The sequence below is a fragment of the Bombina bombina genome, unplaced genomic scaffold, assembly GCF_027579735.1.
Source record: "Bombina bombina isolate aBomBom1 unplaced genomic scaffold, aBomBom1.pri scaffold_523, whole genome shotgun sequence".
NCBI lineage: Eukaryota > Metazoa > Chordata > Amphibia > Anura > Bombinatoridae > Bombina > Bombina bombina.
This window is the reverse complement of record NW_026511860.1, coordinates 55,001-81,076: the sequence shown is the minus strand read 5'-3', so window position 1 is coordinate 81,076 and position 26,076 is coordinate 55,001. Positions and strand designations below refer to the sequence as shown.

Genomic DNA, 26,076 nt, shown 5'->3' with positions numbered 1-26,076 from the left:
TACATAGTTACACATGGTTGTGCATGGTTGTGCATGGTTGTACATGGTTGTACATGGTTGTACATGGTTGTACATAGTTACACATAGTTGTGCATGGTTGTACATGGTTGTACACGGTTGTACATGGTTGTACACTGTTGTAAATACTAAATTTGATGGTTTTCTAAGGCAAAATATTGTACTGGAATAAGGGGTTTATTTTAAAAACCTGTCCTGTTTCCCTTGTTTGTTTTATCTGCTGCTGTTTTTTAAGGAAGAGATAACAGATATTCCCCTATTGTCTATAATCTAATCACTACTATGTCTGATATAAACTTATGTCTCTTTGTGTAGGTGCTATTCAGGCAGAAGGCCTCAGACTCAGACTACAGCAGTATTGTGGTGAGAGGCAATCAGACTCTCTCAGCTGTACTAGATGGGTTACACAAGTATGTTCTTTATGAGATACAAGCTCTGGCCTTCACAAGGATTGGGGACGGGGTCACCAGTTACCCCCCAGTACTGGAGAGGACAAAGGATGATGGTAAGTTGATGACCCCAACCTGAGTTAGAGCATCTTATACTCACCTGGCATATTGTATCTGACATTGTTCTACTTTGTCTGCTAATGTAGTGGGGTATATATTGCACCTTTTTACTTTTTTAAATCTGGATGCATAGTGGATATTTTTTATTTTACATTATTGATTCTGCTATGATAAATAATATCCTCCCAGAGGGGATAGGTATGGCCAGAGGCCATTCCCAACACTTAACAGCTTATAGCAGACATGAGTCTCACAGGTGTGGCAAAAGGAGAGAGGTATTGGAGCGCTGAGGTCAGAGGCCAATGCGTTATTGTCACATGTCCTGATGTGTCAGACTGTCCAAGGGAAAGGACTGCAGGGGACCCCTATACCTTATACACAATGGCTGTTTGTGACGTTTGGTGCAATATAGAATTCACTTATGAACCCCTGGTCTAGCATGTTAGTTAGCTCATCACCCATTACCCCACCCACAGACACACAAGACCAGATGACATGATATGCTTCTGGCCAGAGGTTCTGACTGATCACTGTGTTCTGCTGATGATTTGCTTTAGGAACTTGCTGTGCTAGTAGCTTTGTATTAAATTGTAATGTTTTATTTCATCTGTATGATTAAGTAAATACTCCTCCCTCTCACCTAGTAAACCATTGTTGGCAGTGATATAGCCTGGCACGTATAATTAATGTGTATGTGTAGGATTATCTGCTGTTTATTTGCTGTACTGAGCCACAACGGTCTAACTGCAATGTCTGTGTGCCACTAATTCTGTGTTCCTGTGTCAATCATTCTGAATCCCTGTTCCTGTCATTCTGCGTCTGTGTGTGCCGATCATTCTGCGTCTGTGTGTGCCGATCATTCTGCGTCTGTGTGTGCCGATCATTCTGCGTCTGTGTGTGCCGATCATTCTGCGTCTGTGTGTGACGATCATTCTGTGTTTGTGTGCCGATTATTCTGTGTCTGTGTGCCGATTATTCTGTGTCTGTGTGCCGATCATTATCCGTCTGTGTGCCGATCATTATCCGTCTGTGTGTCGATCATTATCCGTCTGTGTGCCGATCATTATCCGTCTGTGTGCCGATCATTATCCGTCTGTGTGCTAATCATTATCCGTCTGTGTGCCGATCATTATCAGTCTGTGTGTTGATCATTATCAGTCTGTGTGTTGATCATTATCAGTCTGTGTGTTGATCATTATCCGTCTGTGTGCTGATCATTATCCGTCTGTGTGCTAATCATTATCCGTCTGTGTGCTAATCATTATCCGTCTGTGTGCTAATCATTATCCGTCTGTGTGCTAATCATTATCCGTCTGTGTGCTAATCATTATCAGTCTGTGTGCCGATCATTCTGCGCCTGTGTGCCGATCATTCTGCGCCTGTGTGCCGATCATTCTGCGCCTGTGTGCCGATCATTCTGCGCCTGTGTGCCGATCATTCTGCGCCTGTGTGCTGATCATTCTACGCCTGTGTGCCGATCATTCTGTGCCTGTGTGCCGATCATTCTGCGCCTGTGTGCCGATCATTCTGCGCCTGTGTGCCGATCATTCTGTGCCTGTGTGCCGATCATTCTGTGTCCCAGTGCAGTTCATGCTGTGTCTGTGTATGCTGGTCATGCTGTATTCATGCACTGGTTTTTTTGTAAATGAATATGTGCATTGCTCTTATTATTTGCAATTGAATTAGCTTAATGTGCTGGGAAGCTTTTATTGCCTGACAGTATGATGTCAGGTGTTTAGATGCTGGTCAGTGGACAGAATACATTTATAGACATATAAATGAAAATTAAATTTCCTCTCACTGCAATCTATAGATTACATTTGTTTTGTTTTTTTGTCCACTCGGTCTAATTGCTTTCAGACATATTTATCCAACTGCATGTAACCCCTAGGGAGAAGTGTCCAGCGGCTCTTTTATTGAGTTACTGAATAAAAAAAAAAGAACAAATGAGACTAAAATGCCAGATGGTTTATTTGTTGGCTGCAAATCCTGAAATAAGTTCTTCAGAAGTTGACAACGTACTCGCAGGTGGTCAGATCTTCAGTAGCTGGTATTAATTAGAACAGGTGGTACTCACCCCTGTGTATGCACAAGTTAATAGCAGCCTGTATGTTCTGTTCAGTTCCAGGCCCTCCTATGCGCATTGTGTTTCCTGAGGTCAAGTTGACATCTGTGAGAATTGTGTGGCTACCGCCAGAGGAGCCGAATGGGGTCATCTTGGGTAAGAAATCAGTACGATGATTATTAATAATATTACTATCGCCTTTATTAGCAAAACGCTAATTTAGGAATAGCAAATATAAATGTAACATTATACTTGTGTCCATATGTTAAACTGAAGATCAGGAGGACCTCACCACTAAACAACATTCATTAGTAAATTCAGGTAACACCCACACGGATAATACATTGCCAAAAGATTACAGAAGCTTCCTTCATGCAAAAAGTTCCCTCCCCAGAACTGTTACCTACGCACAAGAGAAATAAAAGCGAGATAACCTCGTCCGCAAAACACCACCGTGAGATGAGCAATAGATTGTACACAAATTCAGCACACTGCATGCCAAGTATATAGGCAAAATTCCTGACCGTGCCTCTAGAATCCACTGGAACACACATGGCCAGCCCTGGCAACATCGTACCAGTGAGACGACTTTACTGTAACAAAGCTGAAACAGTTCTGCTTATGATTCACATTTGATGTGCAGGATATCCTGTATTGGGCGCCACACACAGCTATAGATGACAACTGCGGGAACGCTCGCTGACTGTGTGACATACAGGTGAAGAAACACTCGGCTAAGTGTCTATGTAACTGTAATAAAAAACCAAAACCCCACACCATCCTCAATCCCAGGAGCAGTAACCTGATGCGCGTTTTACCTCCTGTTTGTCAAAGACGAGAGATGATTGTGAGTCTGGATCACAGTGATTTGTCATTAGAAAGGATCAGAAGCAGAGTAATAAATAGAAATATGTAACTTTCTCTAATATTATGTGTTTCTTCTCCTATAATAAGAGCTGTAATGGTGAATGAGAGTAGCACATATTGTATATTAAAAAACAGAAGGACGTGGTACATAAAGGCACCAGGATTTATAGTGACACCCCCATATACTGACATTTCCTTTTTATAGTGACACCCCCATATACTGACACCCCCATATACTGACACCCCCATATACTGACATTTCCTTTTTATAGTGACACCCCCATATACTGACATTTCATTTTTATAGTGACACCCCCATATACTGACATTTCATTTTTATAGTGACACCCCCATATACTGACATTTCATTTTTATAGTGACACCCCCATATACTGACATTTCATTTTTATAGTGACACCCCCATATACTGACACCCCCATATACTGACATTTCCTTTTTATAGTGACACCCCCATATACTGACATTTCCTTTTTATAGTGACACCCCCATATACTGACATTTTCTTATTATACTGACATTTCCTTTTTATAGTGACACCCCCATATACTGACACCCCCATATACTGACATTTCATTTTTATAGTGACACCCCCATATACTGACATTTCCTTTTTATAGTGACACCCCCATATACTGACATTTCCTTTTTATAGTGACACCCCCATATACTGACATTTCCTTTTTATAGTGACACCCCCATATACTGACATTTCCTTTTTATAGTGACACCCCCATATACTGACATTTCCTTATTATAGTGACACCCCCATATACTGACATTTCCTTTTTATAGTGACACCCCCATATACTGACATTTCCTTTTTATAGTGACACCCCCATATACTGACATTTCATTTTTATAGTGACACCCCCATATACTGACATTTCATTTTTATAGTGACACCCCCATATACTGACATTTCATTTTTATAGTGACACCCCCATATACTGACATTTCATTTTTATAGTGACACCCCCATATACTGACACCCCCATATACTGACATTTCCTTTTTATAGTGACACCCCCATATACTGACACCCCCATATACTGACATTTCCTTTTTATAGTGACACCCCCATATACTGACATTTCCTTTTTATAGTGACACCCCCATATACTGACATTTTCTTATTATACTGACATTTCCTTTTTATAGTGACACCCCCATATACTGACACCCCCATATACTGACATTTCATTTTTATAGTGACACCCCCATATACTGACATTTCCTTTTTATAGTGACACCCCCATATACTGACATTTCCTTTTTATAGTGACACCCCCATATACTGACATTTCCTTTTTATAGTGACACCCCCATATACTGACATTTCCTTTTTATAGTGACACCCCCATATACTGACATTTCCTTATTATAGTGACACCCCCATATACTGACATTTCCTTTTTATAGTGACACCCCCCATATACTGACATTTCCTTTTTATAGTGACACCCCCATATACTGACACCCCCATATACTGACATTTCCTTATTATAGTGACACTCCCATATACTGACATTTTCTTATTATACTGACATTTCCTTTTTATAGTGACACCCCCATTTACTGACATTTCCTTATAATAGTGACACCCCCATATACTGACATTTCCTTTTCCATCTAAATGGGAGGAGAGACCACGGCTTCATTCATTACTTTTGGGAATTCAGAGCCTGGCCACCAGGAGGAGGCAAAGACACCCCAGCCAAAGGCTTAAATGCCTCCCCCTTGTCCCCCAGTCATTCTTTGCCTTTCGTCACAGGAGGATGGCAGAGGAGTGCCGGAGTTTCGGAGTAGTCTCTTATGGAGGGTAGTACTCTTTGCAGTGGGACTGGAGTTTTAAGTAGTCCTGTCAGCCTCTCAGTGAGAGCCTGGGCAAAAGTTAGAGTCCAGAGATGCAGGGAGAGTCTTTCTGCAAAATCATCACAACTCATATTAACAGTTCCATAAGCAATCAGCGTTGACAAGTTTCACTGCCTGCTTTCTTCACTAAATTCCATGTCAGGAGCAAGGCTACTAACCTGTCACACTTGAAGGGCCATGCTCCTGTTCCACGGCATAGATTCTGGTAAGATCATTTCATTTTTTATTAAAAATGATAACATGGGGTCACAGTGTGGCGCCTTTTTGTCTTTACAGAATCAAAGGTTAATATTCCTGGAAGGAGAATTATTGAACAGGGGGGTTTTATACATGATATTGTTTATTGTGTCATTGCTGCGTTATGTGCGAGATGAGGCTCTGGCAATGTGTGGCACTTTCAGGTTACTTGCGGAAACTTGCGCGGCCATTTTCTGGCGCGTTTTCCCCTAGTGCATGGGGCAGTCCTGCCAGGCATTCCATGTGACTGGGTGTGGCTATTTATCCTTCCTGTTGATCTGTGGCGCAGGAGACGTAGCGGTTTCTGTAGTCCGGGTCCTAGGAGGTGATGAGTGCCCCGACCATTGGTGGTATAAAGGCGCCCCGGGGAGTAACCGTTACTCCTTCGGGAGAGATTCGTTGGCCGTCAGACTTTGTGGACCAACTGGAATTAGCGGTTTCAAAAGTGATCCATGACTTACCATGTTCTGCTAAGCGCAAGCGTAGGGTTCATCATGGCGGCCCGGCCCACGGTTTGTCCTCGCCAATGGAAGATCCAGAGGCTCTATACGATAACGAGGCCCACTCCGATTCTTCGGGGGAGGCCCCTTCTGGGTCGGAGTCCGTGTCATCTAAACCTCCGGTGGCGGAGGAGCCTGGTTATAGGTTTAAGATGGAGAATTTGCGCTTTCTGCTTCGGCAGGTGCTTGCTACTCTGGAGGCTCCAGAACCTAAGATACCAGAGGAACCTGCGATACCTAAGCTTGACAAGGTATACGAGGACAGGGTAGCACCTCAGCCTTTTCCGGTTCCCGTTAAGATGGCTAATATTAAGAATGAATGGGAGCGATTATGTTCTTCCTTTTCCCCTTCTTCTTCTTTTAAAAAACTGTTCCCCATTCCGGATTCTCAGCTTGAGCTGTGGGGGACCATCCCTAAGGATAGTTCGTAGTTTAAAGAGCCCATGGATAAAAAGCTCGAAAAAATGTTGAGAAAGATGTTTCAGCACACTGGGTTTGTTTTTCAGCCAACAGCGGCCGTTGCAGCAGTCGCTGGAGCTGCGACATATTGGTGTGAATCCCTGTGTGAAATGGTCCAGGGAGAGACATCCATCGACGAGATACAGGAGAAGATTAAGGCGCTGAAGATCGCCAATTCTTTCATCTGTGATGCCAATATGCAAATGATTCGCCTGAATGCTAAGGTGTCAGGTTTTTCTGTTTTAGCGCGCAGGGCTCTGTGGCTAAAATCTTGGTCTGCGCACATGACCTCTAAGGCGAGGCTGTTATCCCTTCCTTTTCAAGGAAAGATCCTGTTCGGTCCAGGATTGGATTTGTTTATATCCACAGTTACGGGAAGCAAGGGAGCTTTCCTACCGCAGGATAAGAAGGCTAAGCCTAAAGGATCTACTTTTCATCCCTTTCGTGTGTATAAGCCCAGCGCCAGCAACCACCCGCAAAAGCAGACCAGTCCAAGGGATTTTGGAAGCTGGCTCAATCTTGGAACAGAGCAAGAACCCCGCCAAAACAAAATCGTCATGAAAGGGCGGCCCGACTGGTCTCCGGATCATGTAGGGGGCAGATTATCTCTCTTCTCAGACGCATGGTTGCAGGACGTTAAGGACCCTTGGGTTCTAGAGGTGGTCTCCCAGGGTTACAGGATAGGGTTCAGATCCCATACACCCGAGGGCAGATTCCTCCTGTCAAACCTGTCTTCAAGACCAGCGAAGAGAGAGGCCTTTCTAGAGTGTGTGAGGGATCTTGCCTCTCTCTCGAGGTTATCGTACCAGTACCCCTAGCAGAAGGTGTCTAGGGTACTATTCCAACCTTTTTGTGGTTCCAAAGAAGGAGGGCACATTCCTCCCGATTCTGTTTAAACAATTTTCTGAGTGTTCCATCGTTCAAAATGGAAACGATCAGTTCTATTCTGCCCCTAGTTCAAGAGGGATAGTTCATGACGACTATAGACTTGAAGGACGCCTACCTTCATGTGGCAATCCACAGGGACCACTTCAGGTTCCTAAGATTTGCATTTCTGGACCAACATTTCCAGTTTGTGGCCCTTCCTTTTGGTCTGGCGACGGCCCCTAGAGTCTTCATGAAGGTTCTGGGGGTGCTGCTTGCAGTGGCCAGATCCAGGGGCATTGCGGTGGCGCCTTACCTAGACGACATACTAGTTCAGGCGCCGTCACTCATTTGAGGGCTCTTCTTCTTCTGCTCCCATCTCGCTGTTGGAAGATCAACTCAGGAAAGAGTTCCTTGGTTCCCAGCAACAGGGTGGATTTCCTGGGCACGATAATAGACTCTATGTCCATGAAGATATTTCTCACAGATCAGCGGAACAGGAAGCTTGCGTCCACCTGTCTTTCCCTTCAGTTTTCCACAAGCCTGTCAGTGGCTCAATGTATGGAGGTGATAGGTCTCATGGTGTCAAGCATAGATGTCATCCCATTCGCCAGGTTCCATCTCAGACCTCTTCAATTGTGCATGTTGAACAGTGGAACGGTGATCATTCAGATCTATCACAGCTGATATCCATGGAACTCGCTCTCTTGGTGGATTCGTCCAGAGCAACTGTCCATGGGGGCATCCTTCTTGCATCCGTCCTGGGAGATTGTGACCACAGACGCCAGTCTGACAGGATGGGGAGCTGTTTGGGGTGCCAGGATGGCACAAGGAAAGTGGTCCAGGGAGGAGTCTCTCCTTCCGATCAACATCCTAGAACTATGAGCATTTTACAATGCTCTGAAGGCATGGCCTTCTCTGGAGTCGGTCAGTTGCATCAGATTCCAAACCGACAACATTACCTCTGTGGACTACATTAACCATCAGGGGGAATGAGGAGCTTCCTCACGAGGAGGGAGGTGTCTCGGATTCTGGAGTGGGCAGAGTACCATGACTGCTCTCTCTCAGCGATTCACATTCTAGGTGTGGACAACTGGGAAGCAGACTTTCTCAGCAGATAATCCTTCCGTCCGGGGGAATGGTCTCTTCATCTAGAGGTGTTTGCGGAGATTTGTCACAGATGGGGAGTGCCGGAGATAGATCTCATGGCGTCCAGACTCAATTGCAAGCTAATTCGATACGGGTTGAGGTCCAGGGATCCCCAGGCTGAGCTGATAGATGCCTTTAGTGGTTCCTTGGGGATTCAGCCTAGCTTACATTTTTCCACCGTTACCACTTCTACCTCGTGTAGTGGCACACATCAAACAGGAGCGGGCCCCGACCATTCTGATTGCTCCTTCGTGGCCGCGGAGGACGTGGTTTTCGGATCTGGTGGGGATGTCATCCTCTCCGCCATGGAGGTTACCCTGTCGCAGGGATCTGCTTTCAACATCGACATCTAGATTCTCTGAGGCTGACTGCGTGGAGATTGAACACCTAGTCTTAGCCAAGAGAGGCTTTTCAGAAAGTGTGATTGATACTTTTATTCAGGCAAGGAAGCCAGTCACTCGTCGCATCTACCATAAGGTGTGGAGGACTTACTTGTCCTGGTGTGAGAAGCATGGATATCCTTGGCATAAGATGAAGGTATGCAGGATTTTGTCCTTTCTCCAAGACGGTTTGGAGAAGGGTCTTGCAGCTAGTTCCTTAAAGGGACAAATTTTGGCATTATCAGTTTTGTTGCATAGGAGACTCGCTGAGCTCCCTGACATTCAATCTTTTGTTCAGGCTCTGCCTAGAATCAGGCCTGTCTTTAGACAGTCGGCTCTGCCTTGAAACTTAAACTTAGTCCTTAAGGTTTTGCAGAGGGTTCCGTTTGAACCTATGCATTTCATAGACATTTTGATTCTGTCCTGGAAGGCTCTCTTCCTCTTAGCTATTGCATCGGCACGCAGAGTATCTGAACTAGCTGCCTTGCAATGTGATCCTCCTTATCTGGTGTTTCATGTGGATAAGGCTGTACTTCGCACTGGGTTGGGGTTTCTCCCCAAGGTGGTGTCTAACCGTAACATCAATCAGGAAATAGTTGTTCCTTCTTTGTATCCTAACCCTTCTTGTGTCCCTGTCCTGTGCCTGTCCCAGCTGCATGTTCTGTCCCTGTCCCAGCTGCATGTTCTGTGCCTGTCCCAGCTGCATGTTCTGTGCCTGTCCCAGCTGCATGTTCTGTGCCTGTCCCAGCTGCATGTTCTGTGCCTGTCCCAGCTGCATGTTCTGTGCCTGTCCCAGCTGCATGTTCTGTGCCTGTCCCAGCTGCATGTTCTGTCCCTGTCCCAGCTGCATGTTCTGTCCCTGTCCCAGCTGCATGTTCTGTCCCTGTCCCTGCTGCATGTTCTGTCCCTGTCCCAGCTGCATGTTCTGTCCCTGTCCCAGCTGCATGTTCTGTCCCTGTCCCAGCTGCATGTTCTGTCCCTGTCCCAGCTGCATGTTCTGTCCCTGTCCCAGCTGCATGTTCTGTCCCTGTCCCAGCTGCATGTTCTGTCCCTGTCCCAGCTGCATGTTGTGTCCCTGTCCTGTCCCTGTCCCAGCTGCATGTTCTGTCCCTGTCCCAGCTGCATGTTCTGTCCCTGTCCCAGCTGCATGTTCTGTCCCTGTCCCAGCTGCATGTTCTGTCCCTGTCCCAGCTGCATGTTCTGTCTCTGTCCCAGCTGCATGTTCTGTCCCTGTCCCAGCTGCATGTTCTGTCCCTGTCCCAGCTGCATGTTCTGTCCCTGTCCCAGCTGCATGTTCTGTCCCTGTCCCAGCTGCATGTTCTGTCCCTGTCCCAGCTGCATGTTCTGTCCCTGTCCCAGCTGCATGTTCTGTCCCTGTCCCAGCTGCATGTTCTGTCCCTGTCCCAGCTGCATGTTGTGTCCCTGTCCCAGCTGCATGTTGTGTCCCTGTCCCAGCTGCATGTTCTGTCCCTGTCCTGTCCCTCTCCCAGCTGCATGTTCTGTGCCTGTCCCAGCTGCATGTTCTGTGCCTGTCCCAGCTGCATGTTCTGTCCCTGTCCCAGCTGCATGTCCTGTCCCTGTCCCAGCTGCATGTCCTGTCCCTGTCCCAGCTGCATGTCCTGTCCCTGTCCCAGCTGCATGTCCTGTCCCTGTCCCAGCTGCATGTTCTGTCCCTGTCCCAGCTGCATGTTCTGTCCATGTCCCAGCTGCATGTTCTGTCCCTGTCCCAGCTGCATGTTCTGTCCCTGTCCCAGCTGCATGTTCTGTCCCTGTCCCAGCTGCATGTTCTGTCCCTGTCCCAGCTGCATGTTCTGTCCCTGTCCCAGCTGCATGTTCTGTCCCTGTCCCAGCTGCATGTTGTGTCCCTGTCCCAGCTGCATGTTCTGTCCCTGTCCTGTCCCTGTCCCAGCTGCATGTTGTGTCCCTGCCCTGTCCCTGTCCCAGCTGCATGTTCTGTCCCTGTCCCAGCTGCATGTTCTGTCCCTGTCCCAGCTGCATGTTCTGTCCCTGTCCCAGCTGCATGTTCTGTCTCTGTCCCAGCTGCATGTTCTGTCCCTGTCCCAGCTGCATGTTCTGTCCCTGTCCCAGCTGCATGTTCTGTCCCTGTCCCAGCTGCATGTTGTGTCCCTGTCCCAGCTGCATGTTGTGTCCCTGTCCCAGCTGCATGTTCTGTCCCTGTCCTGTCCCTCTCCCAGCTGCATGTTCTGTGCCTGTCCCAGCTGCATGTTCTGTGCCTGTCCCAGCTGCATGTTCTGTCCCTGTCCCAGCTGCATGTTCTGTCCCTGTCCCAGCTGCATGTCCTGTCCCTGTCCCAGCTGCATGTCCTGTCCCTGTCCCAGCTGCATGCCCTGTCCCTGTCCCAGCTGCATGTTCTGCCCCTGTCCCAGCTGCATGTTCTGCGCCTGTCCCAGCTGCATGTTCTGCCCCTGTCCCAGCTGCATGTTCTGTCCCTGTCCCAGCTGCATGTTCTGTCCCTGTCCCAGCTGCATGTTCTGTCCCTGTCCCAGCTGCATGTCGTGTCCCTGTCCCAGCTGCATGTCGTGTCCCTGTCCCAGCTGCATGTTCTGTCCCTGTCCCAGCTGCATGTTCTGTCCCTGTCCCAGCTGCATGTTCTGTCCCTGTCCCAGCTGCATGTTGTGTCCCTGTCCTGTCCCTGTCCCAGCTGCATGTTCTGTCCCTGTCCCAGCTGCATGTTCTGTCCCTGTCCCAGCTGCATGTTCTGTCCCTGTCCCAGCTGCATGTTCTGTCCCAGCTGCATGTTCTGTCCCAGCTGCATGTTCTGTCCCTGTCCCAGCTGCATGTTCTGTCCCTGTCCCAGCTGCATGTTCTGCCCCTGTCCCAGCTGCATGTTCTGCGCCTGTCCCAGCTGCATGTTCTGCCCCTGTCCCAGCTGCATGTTCTGCCCCTGTCCCAGCTGCATGTTCTGCCCCTGTCCCAGCTGCATGTTCTGCCCCTGTCCCAGCTGCATGTTCTGCCCCTGTCCCAGCTGCATGTTCTGCCCCTGTCCCAGCTGCATGTTCTGACCCTGTCCCAGCTGCATGTTCTGTCCCTGTCCCAGCTGCATGTTCTGCCCCTGTCCCAGCTGCATGTTCTGTCCCTGTCCCAGCTGCATGTTCTGTCCCTGTCCCAGCTGCATGTTCTGTCCCTGTCCCAGCTGCATGTTCTGTCCCTGTCCCAGCTGCATGTTCTGACCCTGTCCCAGCTGCATGTCGTGTCCCTGTCCCAGCTGCATGTCGTGTCCCTGTCCCAGCTGCATGTCCTGTCCCTGTCCCAGCTGCATGTTCTGTCCCTGTCCCAGCTGCATGTTGTGTCCCTGTCCCAGCTGCATGTTGTGTCCCTGTCCCAGCTGCATGTTGTGTCCCTGTCCCAGCTGCATGTTGTGTCCCTGTCCCAGCTGCATGTTGTGTCCCTGTCCCAGCTGCATGTTGTGTCCCTGTCCCAGCTGCATGTTGTGTCCCTGTCCCAGCTGCATGTTCTGTCCCTGTCCCAGCTGCATGTTGTGTCCCTGTCCCAGCTGCATGTTGTGTCCCTGTCCCAGCTGCATGTTGTGTCCCTGTCCCAGCTGCATGTTGTGTCCCTGTCCCAGCTGCATGTTCTGTCCCTGTCCCAGCTGCATGTCCTGTCCCTGTCCCAGCTGCATGTTCTGTCCCTGTCCCAGCTGCATGTTCTGTCCCTGTCCCAGCTGCATGTTCTGTCCCTGTCCCAGCTGCATGTTGTGTCCCTGTCCCAGCTGCATGTTCTGTCCCTGTCCTGTCCCTGTCCCAGCTGCATGTTCTGTCCCTGTCCCAGCTGCATGTTCTGTCCCTGTCCCAGCTGCATGTTCTGTCCCAGCTGCATGTTCTTTCCCTGTCCCAGCTGCATGTTCTGTCCCTGTCCCAGCTGCATGTTCTGCCCCTGTCCCAGCTGCATGTTCTGCCCCTGTCCCAGCTGCATGTTCTGCCCCTGTCCCAGCTGCATGTTCTGCGCCTGTCCCAGCTGCATGTTCTGCGCCTGTCCCAGCTGCATGTTCTGCCCCTGTCCCAGCTGCATGTTCTGCCCCTGTCCCAGCTGCATGTTCTGCCCCTGTCCCAGCTGCATGTTCTGCCCCTGTCCCAGCTGCATGTTCTGCCCCTGTCCCAGCTGCATGTTCTGCCCCTGTCCCAGCTGCATGTTCTGCCCCTGTCCCAGCTGCATGTTCTGCCCCTGTCCCAGCTGCATGTTCTGACCCTGTCCCAGCTGCATGTCGTGTCCCTGTCCCAGCTGCATGTCGTGTCCCTGTCCCAGCTGCATGTCGTGTCCCTGTCCCAGCTGCATGTCGTGTCCCTGTCCCAGCTGCATGTTCTGTCCCTGTCCCAGCTGCATGTTCTGTCCCTGTCCCAGCTGCATGTCCTGTCCCTGTCCCAGCTGCATGTTCTGACCCTGTCCCAGCTGCATGTTCTGACCCTGTCCCAGCTGCATGTTCTGTCCCTGTCCCAGCTGCATGTTCTGTCCCTGTCCCAGCTGCATGTTGTGTCCCTGTCCCAGCTGCATGTTGTGTCCCTGTCCCAGCTGCATGTTCTGTCCCTGTCCCAGCTGCATGTTCTGTCCCTGTCCTGTCCCTCTCCCAGCTGCATGTTCTGCCCCTGTCCCAGCTGCATGTTCTGCCCCTGTCCCAGCTGCATGTTCTGCCCCTGTCCCAGCTGCATGTTCTGTCCCTGTCCCAGCTGCATGTTCTGCCCCTGTCCCAGCTGCATGTCGTGTCCCTGTCCCAGCTGCATGTCGTGTCCCTGTCCCAGCTGCATGTCGTGTCCCTGTCCCAGCTGCATGTCGTGTCCCTGTCCCAGCTGCATGTTCTGTCCCTGTCCCAGCTGCATGTTCTGTCCCTGTCCCAGCTGCATGTCCTGTCCCTGTCCCAGCTGCATGTTCTGACCCTGTCCCAGCTGCATGTTCTGACCCTGTCCCAGCTGCATGTTCTGTCCCTGTCCCAGCTGCATGTTGTGTCCCTGTCCCAGCTGCATGTTGTGTCCCTGTCCCAGCTGCATGTTGTGTCCCTGTCCCAGCTGCATGTTCTGTCCCTGTCCTGTCCCTGTCCCAGCTGCATGTTCTGACCCTGTCCCAGCTGCATGTTCTGACCCTGTCCCAGCTGCATGTTCTGTCCCTGTCCCAGCTGCATGTTGTGTCCCTGTCCCAGCTGCATGTTGTGTCCCTGTCCCAGCTGCATGTTGTGTCCCTGTCCCAGCTGCATGTTGTGTCCCTGTCCCAGCTGCATGTTGTGTCCCTGTCCCAGCTGCATGTTGTGTCCCTGTCCCAGCTGCATGTTGTGTCCCTGTCCCAGCTGCATGTTCTGTCCCTGTCCTGTCCCTCTCCCAGCTGCATGTTGTGTCCCTGTCCCAGCTGCATGTTGTGTCCCTGTCCCAGCTGCATGTTCTGTCCCTGTCCCAGCTGCATGTTCTGACCCTGTCCCAGCTGCATGTTCTGTCCCTGTCCCAGCTGCATGTCCTGTCCCTGTCCCAGCTGCATGTTCTGACCCTGTCCCAGCTGCATGTTCTGTCCCTGTCCCAGATGCATGTTCTGTCCCTGTCCCAGCTGCATGTTCTGTCCCTGTCCCAGCTGCATGTCGTGTCCCTGTCCCAGCTGTATGTTCTGTCCCAGCTGCATGTTCTGTCCCTGTCCCAGCTGCATGTTCTGTCCCTGTCCCAGCTGCATGTTCTGTCCCTGTCCCAGCTGCATGTTCTGACCCTGTCCCAGCTGCATGTTCTGACCCTGTCCCAGCTGCATGTTCTGACCCTGTCCCAGCTGCATGTTCTGACCCTGTCCCAGCTGCATGTTCTGTCCCTGTCCCAGCTGCATGTTCTGACCCTGTCCTGTCCCTTTCCCAGCTGCATGTTCTGACCCTGTCCTGTCCCTGTCCCAGCTGCATGTTCTGTCCCTTTCCCAGCTGCATGTTCTGACCCTGTCCTGTCCCTTTCCCAGCTGCATGTTCTGTCCCTGTCCTGTGCCTGTCCCAGCTGCATGTTCTGTCCCTGTCCTGTCCCTTTCCCAACTGCATGTTCTGTCCCTGTCCTGTACCTGTCCCAGCTGCATGTTCTGTCCCTGTCCCAGCTGCATGTTGTGTCCCTGTCCCAGCTGCATGTTGTGTCCCTGTCCCAGCTGCATGTTGTGTCCCTGTCCCAGCTGCATGTTGTGTCCCTGTCCCAGCTGCATGTTGTGTCCCTGTCCCAGCTGCATGTTGTGTCCCTGTCCCAGCTGCATGTTGTGTCCCTGTCCCAGCTGCATGTTGTGTCCCTGTCCCAGCTGCATGTTGTGTGCCTGTCCCAGCTGCATGTTCTGTCCCTGTCCCAGCTGCATGTTGTGTCCCTGTCCCAGCTGCATGTTGTGTCCCTGTCCCAGCTGCATGTTGTGTCCCTGTCCCAGCTGCATGTCGTGTCCCTTTCAGAGCTGTAATATCCCTCTGTATAAAGCGCATATCAGATACTCTATAAAGTGAGTAATATCTCCCGTTATTAGGTTATCAGATCGCCTATCGCCTGGCTCACACCACCAACAAGTTCATCACTGTGGAAGTGGGCTCAACAGTTAGACAGTTCACAGCAATGGACCTTCAGCCAGAACAGCCGTACGTGTTCCGCACATCAGCCAAAACGCAGAGAGGTTGGGGAGAACCTCTAGAAGCAATGGTGATAACCACAGAAAGGAGAGGTAATGACGCTCACACTCTGGGTGCACTGCCTGCTGCTGGGGAAAACCCAATTAGGGGAGGGAGACTCACAGGAGTCAGAGGGAGGAAGATGCAGCGGAGTCAGAGAGAGAGAAAGAGAGAGAGCGAGAAAGAGAGAGAGCGAGAGAGAGAAAGAGAGAGCGAGAGAGAGAAAGAGAGAGAGAAAATGAGAGAGAGAGAGAGAGAAAAAGAGAGAGAGAGAGAGAAAAAGAGAGAGAGGGAGAAAAAGAGAGAGAGGAAGAAAAAGAGAGAGAGGAAGAAAAAGAGAGAGAGGAAGAAAAAGAGAGAGAGGAAGAAAAAGAGAGAGAGGAAGAAAAAGAGAGAGAGGAAGAAAAAGAGAGAGAGGAAGAAAAAGAGAGAGAGGAAGAAAAAGAGAGAGAGGAAGAAAAAGAGAGAGAGGAAGAAAAAGAGAGAGAGGAAGAAAAAGAGAGAGAGGAAGAAAAAGAGAGAGAGGAAGAAAAAGAGAGAGAGGAAGAAAAAGAGAGAGAGGAAGAAAAAGAGAGAGAGGAAGAAAAAGAGAGAGAGGAAGAAAAAGAGAGAGAGGAAGAAAAAGAGAGAGAGGAAGAAAAAGAGAGAGAGGAAGAAAAAGAGAGAGAGGAAGAAAAAGAGAGAGAGGAAGAAAAAGAGAGAGAGGAAGAAAAAGAGAGAGAGGAAGAAAAAGAGAGAGAGGAAGAAAAAGAGAGAGAGGAAGAAAAAGAGAGAGAGGAAGAAAAAGAGAGAGAGGAAGAAAAAGAGAGAGAGGAAGAAAAAGAGAGAGAGGAAGAAAAAGAGAGAGAGGAAGAAAAAGAGAGAGAGGAAGAAAAAGAGAGAGAGGAAGAAAAAGAGAGAGAGGAAGAAAAAGAGAGAGAGGAAGAAAAAGAGAGAGAGGAAGAAAAAGAGAGAGAGGAAGAAAAAGAGAGAGAGGAAGAAAAAGAGAGAGAGGAAGAAAAAGAGAGAGAGGAAGAAAAAGAGAGAGAGGAAGAAAAAGAGAGAGAGGAAGAAAAAGAGAGAGAGGAAGAAAAAGAGAGAGAGAGAAATAGAGAGAGAAAGAAATAGAGAGAGAAAGAAATAGAGAGAGAAAGAAAAAGAGAAAGAAAAAGAGAGAGAAAGAAAAAGAGAGAGAAAGAAAGAAAGAGAGAGAGAGAGAGAGAAATAGAGAGAGAAAGAAATAGAGAGAGAAAGAAATAGAGAGAGAAAGAAATAGAGAGAGAAAGAAATAGAGAGAGAAAGAAGAAAAAGAGAGAGAGGAAGAAAAAGAGAGAGAAAGAAAAAGAGAGAGAGAGAAAGAAAGAGAGAGAGAAAAAGAGAGAGAAAGAAAGAGAGAGAGAAAGAAAGAGAGAGAAAGAAAAAGAGAGAGAAAGAAAAAGAGAGAGAAAGAAAAAGAGAGAGAAAAAGGGAGAGAAAAAGGGAGAGAGAAAGAGAGAGAAAGAGAGAGAAAGAGAAAGAGAGAGAGAAAGAGAAAACGAGAGAAAGAGAGAGAGAGAGAAAGAGAGACAAAACAAGAGAGAGAAAACGAGAGAGAGAGAGAAAAAGAAAGAGAGAGAGAAAGAGAAAACGAGAGAGAGAAAGAGAGAGAGAAGGGCATTCAGGGGCGGGTTGATAAAGGAACCTTTGTAAAGATTCCGATTCTCAGGGTTAATGGTCCTTTTGTTTGTTCAGTAAGAGTTATTGTCCTTGTGGCTCTTTAGGTGTAAGCAAGGACATCTATGCTAAACTATTTTGGTCAGTTATAACTAGAGGTAGACGGTCTGCTTAAATCATACAGATGTTAGTACCTTGCATAATGTTGTATACCATCTCTGCTGGATGGTTCTTTCACTAATGCACCTCTCATACCGCAAACTCTGCTGACTTTCCAAGCTCCTAAGCTTGACCTTTTTGTTCTTCACACTTGTCTGAAACGCATTGGCTTCTTAGACCTCTGTAGATGACCTGTTGTGTCATGTGATGTTTGTCCAATCACAGACTGGCACAATGCCACTCATACAGGGGTAAAATGGTGTGATTCCCAGCGAGTTAGTGGTCAGTACTGGGAGTTTCCAGGCGATATCCCAGTTACTTTTTGATTGACAGGATTTGTCTCCATTCTGAAGCTCACCTGACCTGGGGCATAGCCCTACGACACCCACCTCTGAGAGGATCCTCTTCACATTGGTGTTAACCTGATACTGCAGAGTTCTAGGGCCCCATGTTTAGTCACAATACACATAGAGGCCCATTTATCAAGCTCCGTATGGAGCGTGTGGGCCCGTGTTTCTGGCGAGTCTTCAGACTCGCCAGAAACAGCAGTTAGGAAGCAGTGGTCTAAAGACCGCTGCTCCATAACCCTGTCCGCCTGCTCTGAGCAGGCGGACCCGACATCGCCGCAATTCAATCCAATTGAGTATGGTCGGGTTGATTAACACCACCCTGCTGGCGGCGGATTGGCCGCGAGTCTGCAGGGGGCGGCGTTGCTCTCCGCATTCAGCGAGGTCTGTCGGACCTGATCCGCACTGTCGGATCAGGTCCGCAAGACCTTTGATAATTCGGCCTCATAGCCTGGGCACAAGAATAAGACAACAATATTTCCGGGATGGTGCTGTTTATTTTATATACATTTGGTGACATTTCCCTACATTATGCTTGAGTCTCATTTAATTAATTAAACCAGAGTAGATGTTTTTTGTACAAGTAGCGCTTGCTGGACGTGGTGTTGCCTGGCATTGCGAGTGATGGGAAGAAATGTGTGAGCAAACTTTACAAAGGGCTTAGGGGGAAAAACTAATTGTGCACTGTCTAAAGTTCTAGAAGATAAATGTTTGCAGAGCTGATTAAATGGGATATGAAGTCTCATTAAACTCAGGTCAGCCCTCTGTCCTTAATCAATTCCAGCTTCATTACAAATCACATAAAATCAATAACTCTCATGATAAACAATTACTGCTTACTGCAGCAGTGATCACTTAGTATTCACAATGAAAAGTGCTGCAAAGTGACGTCATCAGGCCTTAGTGTCACCTGCAGAGACAATGACGATTATAGAACCTTAGTGTCACCTGCAGGGACAGGGAGGATTATAGAACCTTAGTGTCACCTACAGGGACAGGGAGGATTATAGTACCTTGGTGTCACCTGCAGGGACAGGGAGGATTATAGTACCTTAGTGTCACCTGCAGGGACAGGGAGGATTATAGTACCTTGGTGTCACCTGCAGGGACAATGAGGATTATAGTACCTTAGTGTCACCTGCAGGGACAGGGAGGATTATAGTACCTTAGTGTCACCTGCAGGGACAGGGAGGATTATAGTACCTTAGTGTCACCTGCAGGGACAATGAGGATTATAGTACCTTAGTGTCACCTGCAGGGACAGGGAGGATTATAGTACCTTAGTGTCCCCTGCAGGGACAGGGAGGATTATAGTACCTTGGTGTCACCTGCAGGGACAGGGAGAATTATAGTACCTTGGTGCCACCTGCAGGGACAATGAGGATTATAGTACCTTAGTGTCACCTGCAGGGACAGGGAGAATTATAGTACCTTAGTGTCACCTGCAGGGACAGGGAGAATTATAGTACCTTAGTGTCACCTGCAGGGACAGGGAGAATTATAGTACCTTAGTGTCACCTGCAGGGACAGGGAGGATTATAGTACCTTAGTGTCACCTGCAGGGACAGGGAGGATTATAGTACCTTAGTGTCACCTGCAGGGACAGGGAGGATTATAGTACCTTAGTGTCACCTGCAGGGACAGGGAGGATTATAGTACCTTAGTGTCACCTGCAGGGACAGGGAGGATTATAGTACCTTAGTGTCACCTGCAGGGACAGGGAGGATTATAGTACCTTGGTGTCACCTGCAGGGACAGGGAGAATTATAGTACCTTAGTGCCACCTGCAGGGACAATGAGGATTATAGTACTTTAGTGTCACCTGCAGGGACAGGGAGAATTATAGTACCTTAGTGTCACCTGCAGGGACAGGGAGAATTATAGTACCTTAGTGTCACCTGCAGGGACAGGGAGGATTATAGTACCTTAGTGTCACCTGCAGGGACAGGGAGGATTATAGTACCTTAGTGTCACCTGCAGGGACAGGGAGGATTATAGTACCTTGGTGTCACCTGCAGGGACAGGGAGAATTATAGTACCTTGGTGTCACCTGCAGGGACAGGGAGAATTATAGTACCTTAGTGCCACCTGCAGGGACAATGAGGATTATAGTACTTTAGTGTCACCTGCAGGGACAGGGAGGATTATAGTACCTTAGTGTCACCTGCAGGGAGAGGGAGGATTATAGTACCTTAGTGTCACCTGCAGGGACAGGGAGGATTATAGTACCTTAGTGTCACCTGCAGGGACAGGGAGGATTATAGTACCTTAGTGTCACCTGCAGGGACAGGGAGGATTATAGTACCTTAGTGCCACCTGCAGGGACAGGGAGGATTATAGTACCTTAGTGTCACCTGCAGGGACAGGGAGGATTATAGTACCTTAGTGTCACCTGCAGGGACAGGGAGGATTAGGATACTTTAGTGTCACCTGCAGGGACAGGGAGGAATATAGTATTTTAGTGTCACTTGCAGAGACAATGACGATTATAGAACCTTAGTGTCACCTGCAGGGACAGGGAGGATTATAGTACCTTAGTGTCACCTGCAGGGACTGGGAGGATTATAGTACCTTAGTGTCACCTGCAGGGACAGGGAGGATTATAGTACCTTAGTGTCACCTGCAGGGACAGGGAGGATTATAGTACCTTAGTGTCCCCTGCAGGGACAGGGAGGATTATAGTACCTTGGTGTCACCTGCAGGGACAGGGAGAATTATAGTACCTTGGTGCCACCTGCAGGGACAATGAGGATTATAGTACCTTAGTGTCACCTGCAGGGACAGGGAGAATTATAGTACCTTAGTGTCACCTGCAGGGACAGGGAGAATTATAGTACCTTAGTGTCACCTGCAGGGACAGGGAGAATTATAGTACCTTAGTGTCACCTGCAGGGACAGGGAGGATTATAGTACCTTAGTGTCACCTGCAGGGACAGGGAGGATTATAGTACCTTAGTGTCACCTGCAGGGACAGGGAGGATTATAGTACCTTAGTGTCACCTGCAGGGACAGGGAGGATTATAGTACCTTAGTGTCACCTGCAGGGACAGGGAGGATTATAGTACCTTAGTGTCACCTGCAGGGACAGGGAGGATTATAGTACCTTAGTGTCACCTGCAGGGACAGGGAGGATTATAGTACCTTAGTGTCACCTGCAGGGACAGGGAGGATTATAGTACCTTAGTGTCACCTGCAGGGACAGGGAGAATTATAGTACCTTAGTGTCACCTGCAGGGACAGGGAGGATTATAGTACCTTAGTGTCACCTGCAGGGACAGGGAGGATTATAGTACCTTAGTGTCACCTGCAGGGACAGGGAGGATTATAGTACCTTAGTGTCACCTGCAGGGACAGGGAGGATTATAGTACCTTAGTGTCACCTGCAGGGACAGGGAGGATTATAGTACCTTAGTGTCACCTGCAGGGACAGGGAGGATTATAGTACCTTAGTGTCACCTGCAGGGACAGGGAGGATTATAGTACCTTAGTGTCACCTGCAGGGACAGGGAGGATTATAGTACCTTAGTGTCACTTGCAGGGTCATATTGTGCGCTACTGGTATTGTGCAATATAATGTACCTTGTGCTACTGATTGTGCTCTACTTGTGAATTTGCCATTTATGTGTAAGATGTGATGGTGTCTGACATTCAGGAGATCACAGGAGCCTCTCCCAGATAAAGTAGATATTTAATCGGTTTTGTACAGAAGTGACACGCAGCATCTGGTAACCGCAGATAAACAGGAGACGCAAGAAAACATTCCTTTTCATCTGGAAGTGTATCTTATCCCTGGAAGAGTTATGTGCTTACAGGAAGCAGTGCTTTGTATATGTGCTTATTGTAGTCAGAGAAAGCGGTGCCAGGGAATGGTGACCTGGCAGAACATAGTCAGTCTGAGATGTGTTCATTATGGCACACAGAAATCACCTTCATACACATGAGTGTGGCCCTAAAATCAGGAATCCACTAGCAGGTGTAGACGACAAGTTAATTGGATGAGGTCACAACGTCAATAGAATCGCTAGTTGGCCTTACTGAATCCCCCAACACCCAGAATGGATTCCAACAAAATAATTTATGCTCAAAGCATAATGTAATGTAAGTGGCCCTCAGACCTCATCATAAGTCTAACAACTAAAGCCTCATCTATAGATTAGATAGAATGCAGGTGCCAGGGGGCATTAGGGACTTTACCACCTCACCAGAGGTGAGAGCCTATAGACAAGTAAATATAAACACAACAGCAGATGGCCCGACCCCATGGCATCTGCCCAGTGTGTGTCCGCACCAGCCCTCTTCCACTACCCTGTTTGTAGGTTGGTTGTGAGAGTGCCCCCTGCTGCTGGGGAGGACACTGATGTAGCTCCCAGCTATATCATTCATGACGAAGTGAGACCCTTAGTCTTAAACTGCACTTTACATACCTGATAGTAATATGGTGAAATACTAAACATGCCGAGTACTGCAACCTCCTTCTGGGTCAAATAAGATACATAGGCCCCTATTTATCAAAGGTCTTGCGGACCTGATCCGACCTCGCTAAATGCGGAGAGCAATACGCTGTCCGTATTCAGCATTGCTTCAGCAGCACACAAGAGCTGCTGGTGCAACGCAGCCCCTGCTGACTCGGATTGGCCGCCAGCAGGGAGGTGTCAATCAACCCAATCGTTCTCGAATTGCGGCGATAACAGGGTTATGAAACAGTGGTCTTTAGACCGCTGCTTCATAACTGGTGTTTCTGGAGGCTCGCCAGAAACACGGGGCCTCAAGCTCTATCCGGAGCTTGATAGATAGGCCCCATAATCACTAATTAAGTACTGTAAACCATTATAAAAGTCAGCCCATTGCCCTCAACCCATGAGTCAGGCAGACGGGGGTTAAGTCAGGAGTCAGGCAGACGGGGGTTAAGTCAGGAGTCAGGCAGACGGGGGTTAAGTCAGGAGTCAGGCAGACGGGGGTTAAGTCAGGAGTCAGGCAGACGGGGGTTAAGTCAGGAGTCAGGCAGACGGGGGTTAAGTCAGGAGTCAGGCAGACGGGGGTTAAGTCAGGAGTCAGGCAGACGGGGGTTAAGTCAGGAGTCAGGCAGACGGGGGTTGAGTCAGGAGTCAGGCAGACGGGGGTTGAGTCAGGAGTCAGGCAGACGGGGGTTGAGTCAGGAGTCAGGCAGACGGGGGTTGAGTCAGGAGTCAGGCAGACGGGGGTTGAGTCAGGAGTCAGGCAGACGGGGGTTGAGTCAGGAGTCAGGCAGACGGGGGTTGAGTCAGGAGTCAGGCAGACGGGGGTTGAGTCAGGCGTCAGGCAGACGGGGGTTGAGTCAGGCGTCAGGCAGACGGGGGTTGAGTCAGGCGTCAGGCAGACGGGGGTTGAGTCAGGCGTCAGGCAGACGGGGGTTGAGTCAGGCGTCAGGCAGACGGGGGTTGAGTCAGGCGTCAGGCAGACGGGGGTTGAGTCAGGCGTCAGGCAGACGGGGGTTGAGTCAGGCGTCAGGCAGACGGGGGTTGAGTCAGGCGTCAGGCAGACGGGGGTTGAGTCAGGCGTCAGGCAGACGGGGGTTGAGTCAGGCGTCAGGCAGACGGGGGTTGAGTCAGGCGTCAGGCAGACGGGGGTTGAGTCAGGCGTCAGGCAGACGGGGGTTGAGTCAGGCGTCAGGCAGACGGGGGTTGCGTCAGGCAGACGGGGGTTGCGTCAGGCAGACGGGGGTTGAGTCAGGCGTCAGGCAGACGGGGGTTGAGTCAGGCGTCAGGCAGACGGGGGTTAAGTCAGGCGTCAGGCAGACGGGGGTTAAGTCAGGCGTCAGGCAGACGGGGGTTAAGTCAGGCGTCAGGCAGACGGGGGTTAAGTCAGGAGTCAGGCAGACGGGGGTTAAAGGACCAGTCAACACTGTAGATTTGAATAATCAACAAATGCATGATAACAAGACAATGCAATAGCACTTATTTTGAACTTCAAATGAGTAGTGGATTTTGTTTCTGACAATTTTAAAAGTTATGTCTTTTTCCACTCCCCCCTGTACCATGTGACAGCCATCAGCCATTCAAAAATGCATACACACTTATTCTTGCACATGCTCAGTAGGAGCTGGTGACTCCAAAAGTTTAAATATAAAAAGACTGTGCACATTTTGTTAATGGAAGTAAATTGGAAAGTTGTTTAAAATTGCATGCTCTATCTGAATAATGAAAGTTTAATTTTGATTGAGTGTCCCTTTAAGTCAGGAGTCAGGCAGACGGGGGTTAAGTCAGGAGTCAGGCAGACGGGGGTTAAGTCAGGCAGACGGGGGTTAAGTCAGGCAGACGGGGGTTAAGTCAGGCAGACGGGGGTTAAGTCAGGCAGACAGGGTTAAGTCAGGAGTCAGGCAGACGGGGGTTAAGTCAGGAGTCAGGCAGACGGGGGTTAAGTCAGGCAGACGGGGTTATGTCAGGAGTCAGGCAGACAGGGGTTAAGTCAGGCAGACGGGGTTATGTCAGGAGTCAGGCAGACAGGGGTTAAGTCAGGCAGACGGGGTTATGTCAGGAGTCAGGCAGACAGGGGTTAAGTCAGGCAGACAGGGTTATGTCAGGAGTCAGGCAGACGGGGGTTAAGTCAGGCAGACAGGGTTATGTCAGGAGTCAGGCAGACGGGGGTTATGTCAGGAGTCAGGCAGACGGGGGTTATGTCAGGAGTCAGGCAGACAGGGGTTATGTCAGGAGTCAGGCAGACGGGGTTATGTCAGGAGTCAGGCAGACAGGGGTTAAGTCAGGAGTCAGGCAGACAGGGGTTAAGTCAGGCAGACGGGGTTATGTCAGGAGTCAGGCAGACAGGGGTTAAGTCAGGAGTCAGGCAGACAGGGGTTAAGTCAGGCAGACGGGGTTATGTCAGGAGTCAGGCAGACGGGGTTATGTCAGGAGTCAGGCAGACAGGGGTTAAGTCAGGCAGACAGGGGTTAAGTCAGGCAGACAGGGGTTAAGTCAGGCAGACAGGGGTTAAGTCAGGCAGACGGGGTTATGTCAGGCAGACGGGGTTATGTCAGGAGTCAGGCAGACGGGGGTTAAGTCAGGCAGACAGGGTTATGTCAGGAGTCAGGCAGACGGGGGTTAAGTCAGGCAGACAGGGTTATGTCAGGAGTCATGCAGACGGGGGTTAAGTCAGGAGTCAGGCAGACAGGGGTTAAGTCAGGCAGACGGGGTTATGTCAGGAGTCAGGCAGACAGGGGTTAAGTCAGGCAGACGGGGGTTAAGTCAGGAGTCAGGCAGACGGGGGTTAAGTCAGGAGTCAGGCAGACGGGGGTTAAGTCAGGAGTCAGGCAGACGGGGGTTAAGTCAGGAGTCAGGCAGACGGGGGTTAAGTCAGGAGTCAGGCAGACGGGGGTTAAGTCAGGAGTCAGGCAGACGGGGGTTAAGTCAGGAGTCAGGCAGACGGGGGTTAAGTCAGGAGTCAGGCAGACAGGGGTTAAGTCAGGAGTCAGGCAGACGGGGGTTAAGTCAGGAGTCAGGCAGACGGGGGTTAAGTCAGGAGTCAGGCAGACGGGGGTTAAGTCAGGCAGACAGGGGTTAAGTCAGGAGTCAGGCAGACAGGGGTTAAGTCAGGAGTCAGGCAGACGGGGGTTAAGTCAGGAGTCAGGCAGACGGGGGTTAAGTCAGGAGTCAGGCAGACGGGGGTAAGTCAGGCAGACAGGGGTTAAGTCAGGCAGACAGGGTTATGTCAGGAGTCAGGCAGACGGGGGTAAGTCAGGAGTCAGGCAGACGGGGGTTAAGTCAGGAGTCAGGCAGACGGTTGTTAAGTCAGGAGTCAGGTAGACGGGGATTGAGTCAGGCAGATGGGGGTTAAGTCAGGCAGATGGGGGTTAAGTCAGGCAGATGGGGGTTAAGTCAGGCAGATGGGGGTTAAGTCAGGCAGATGGGGGTTAAGTCAGGCAGACAGGGTTATGTCAGGAGTCAGGCAGACGGGGGTTAAGTCAGGCAGACAGGGTTATGTCAGGAGTCAGGCAGACGGGGGTTAAGTCAGGCAGACAGGGTTATGTCAGGAGTCAGGCAGACAGGGGTTAAGTCAGGTAGACGGGGATTGAGTCAAGCACACTGGGGTTAAGTCAGGTAGACGGGGATTGAGTCAAGCAGACTGGGTTTAAGTCAGGCAGATGGGGGTTAAGTCAGGAGTCAGGCAGACGGGGGTTAAGCAGAAAGGCTAAATCCAATATAACAGGCCAATGTGAGTATTGACAAGGCAGTTTAATCCGGAAAACTAAGGGTTAAGAGAGGAGCTAGGATACAGATGCTAAACACAAGGCTGCAGAGCAATGCTGAACTTTATTAGTAAAAGCCTTAGGATACTAGCTGAGTGTGATAATCAGTGCACCTGGGTTCATGTGTGTATATTATACTGTATTGTGGTGCTGTTCTTTCTGGGTGTTTTCTGTG

At 49.7% G+C, this 26,076-nt stretch overlaps 1 protein-coding gene across 1 annotated transcript in view; it reads left to right on the top strand.

Moving 5' to 3' along the window:
• The window catches only part of LOC128643975 (protein sidekick-1), a gene marked incomplete in the record, with an annotated part of 285,109 nt that overhangs the window by 215,769 nt on the left and 43,264 nt on the right, over positions 1-26,076 (top strand). Inside the window, 3 exon segments of the mRNA XM_053696740.1 lie at positions 334-523; positions 2,650-2,748; positions 15,407-15,598. Of these exon segments, the coding sequence (XP_053552715.1) occupies positions 334-523; positions 2,650-2,748; positions 15,407-15,598 (481 nt within the window).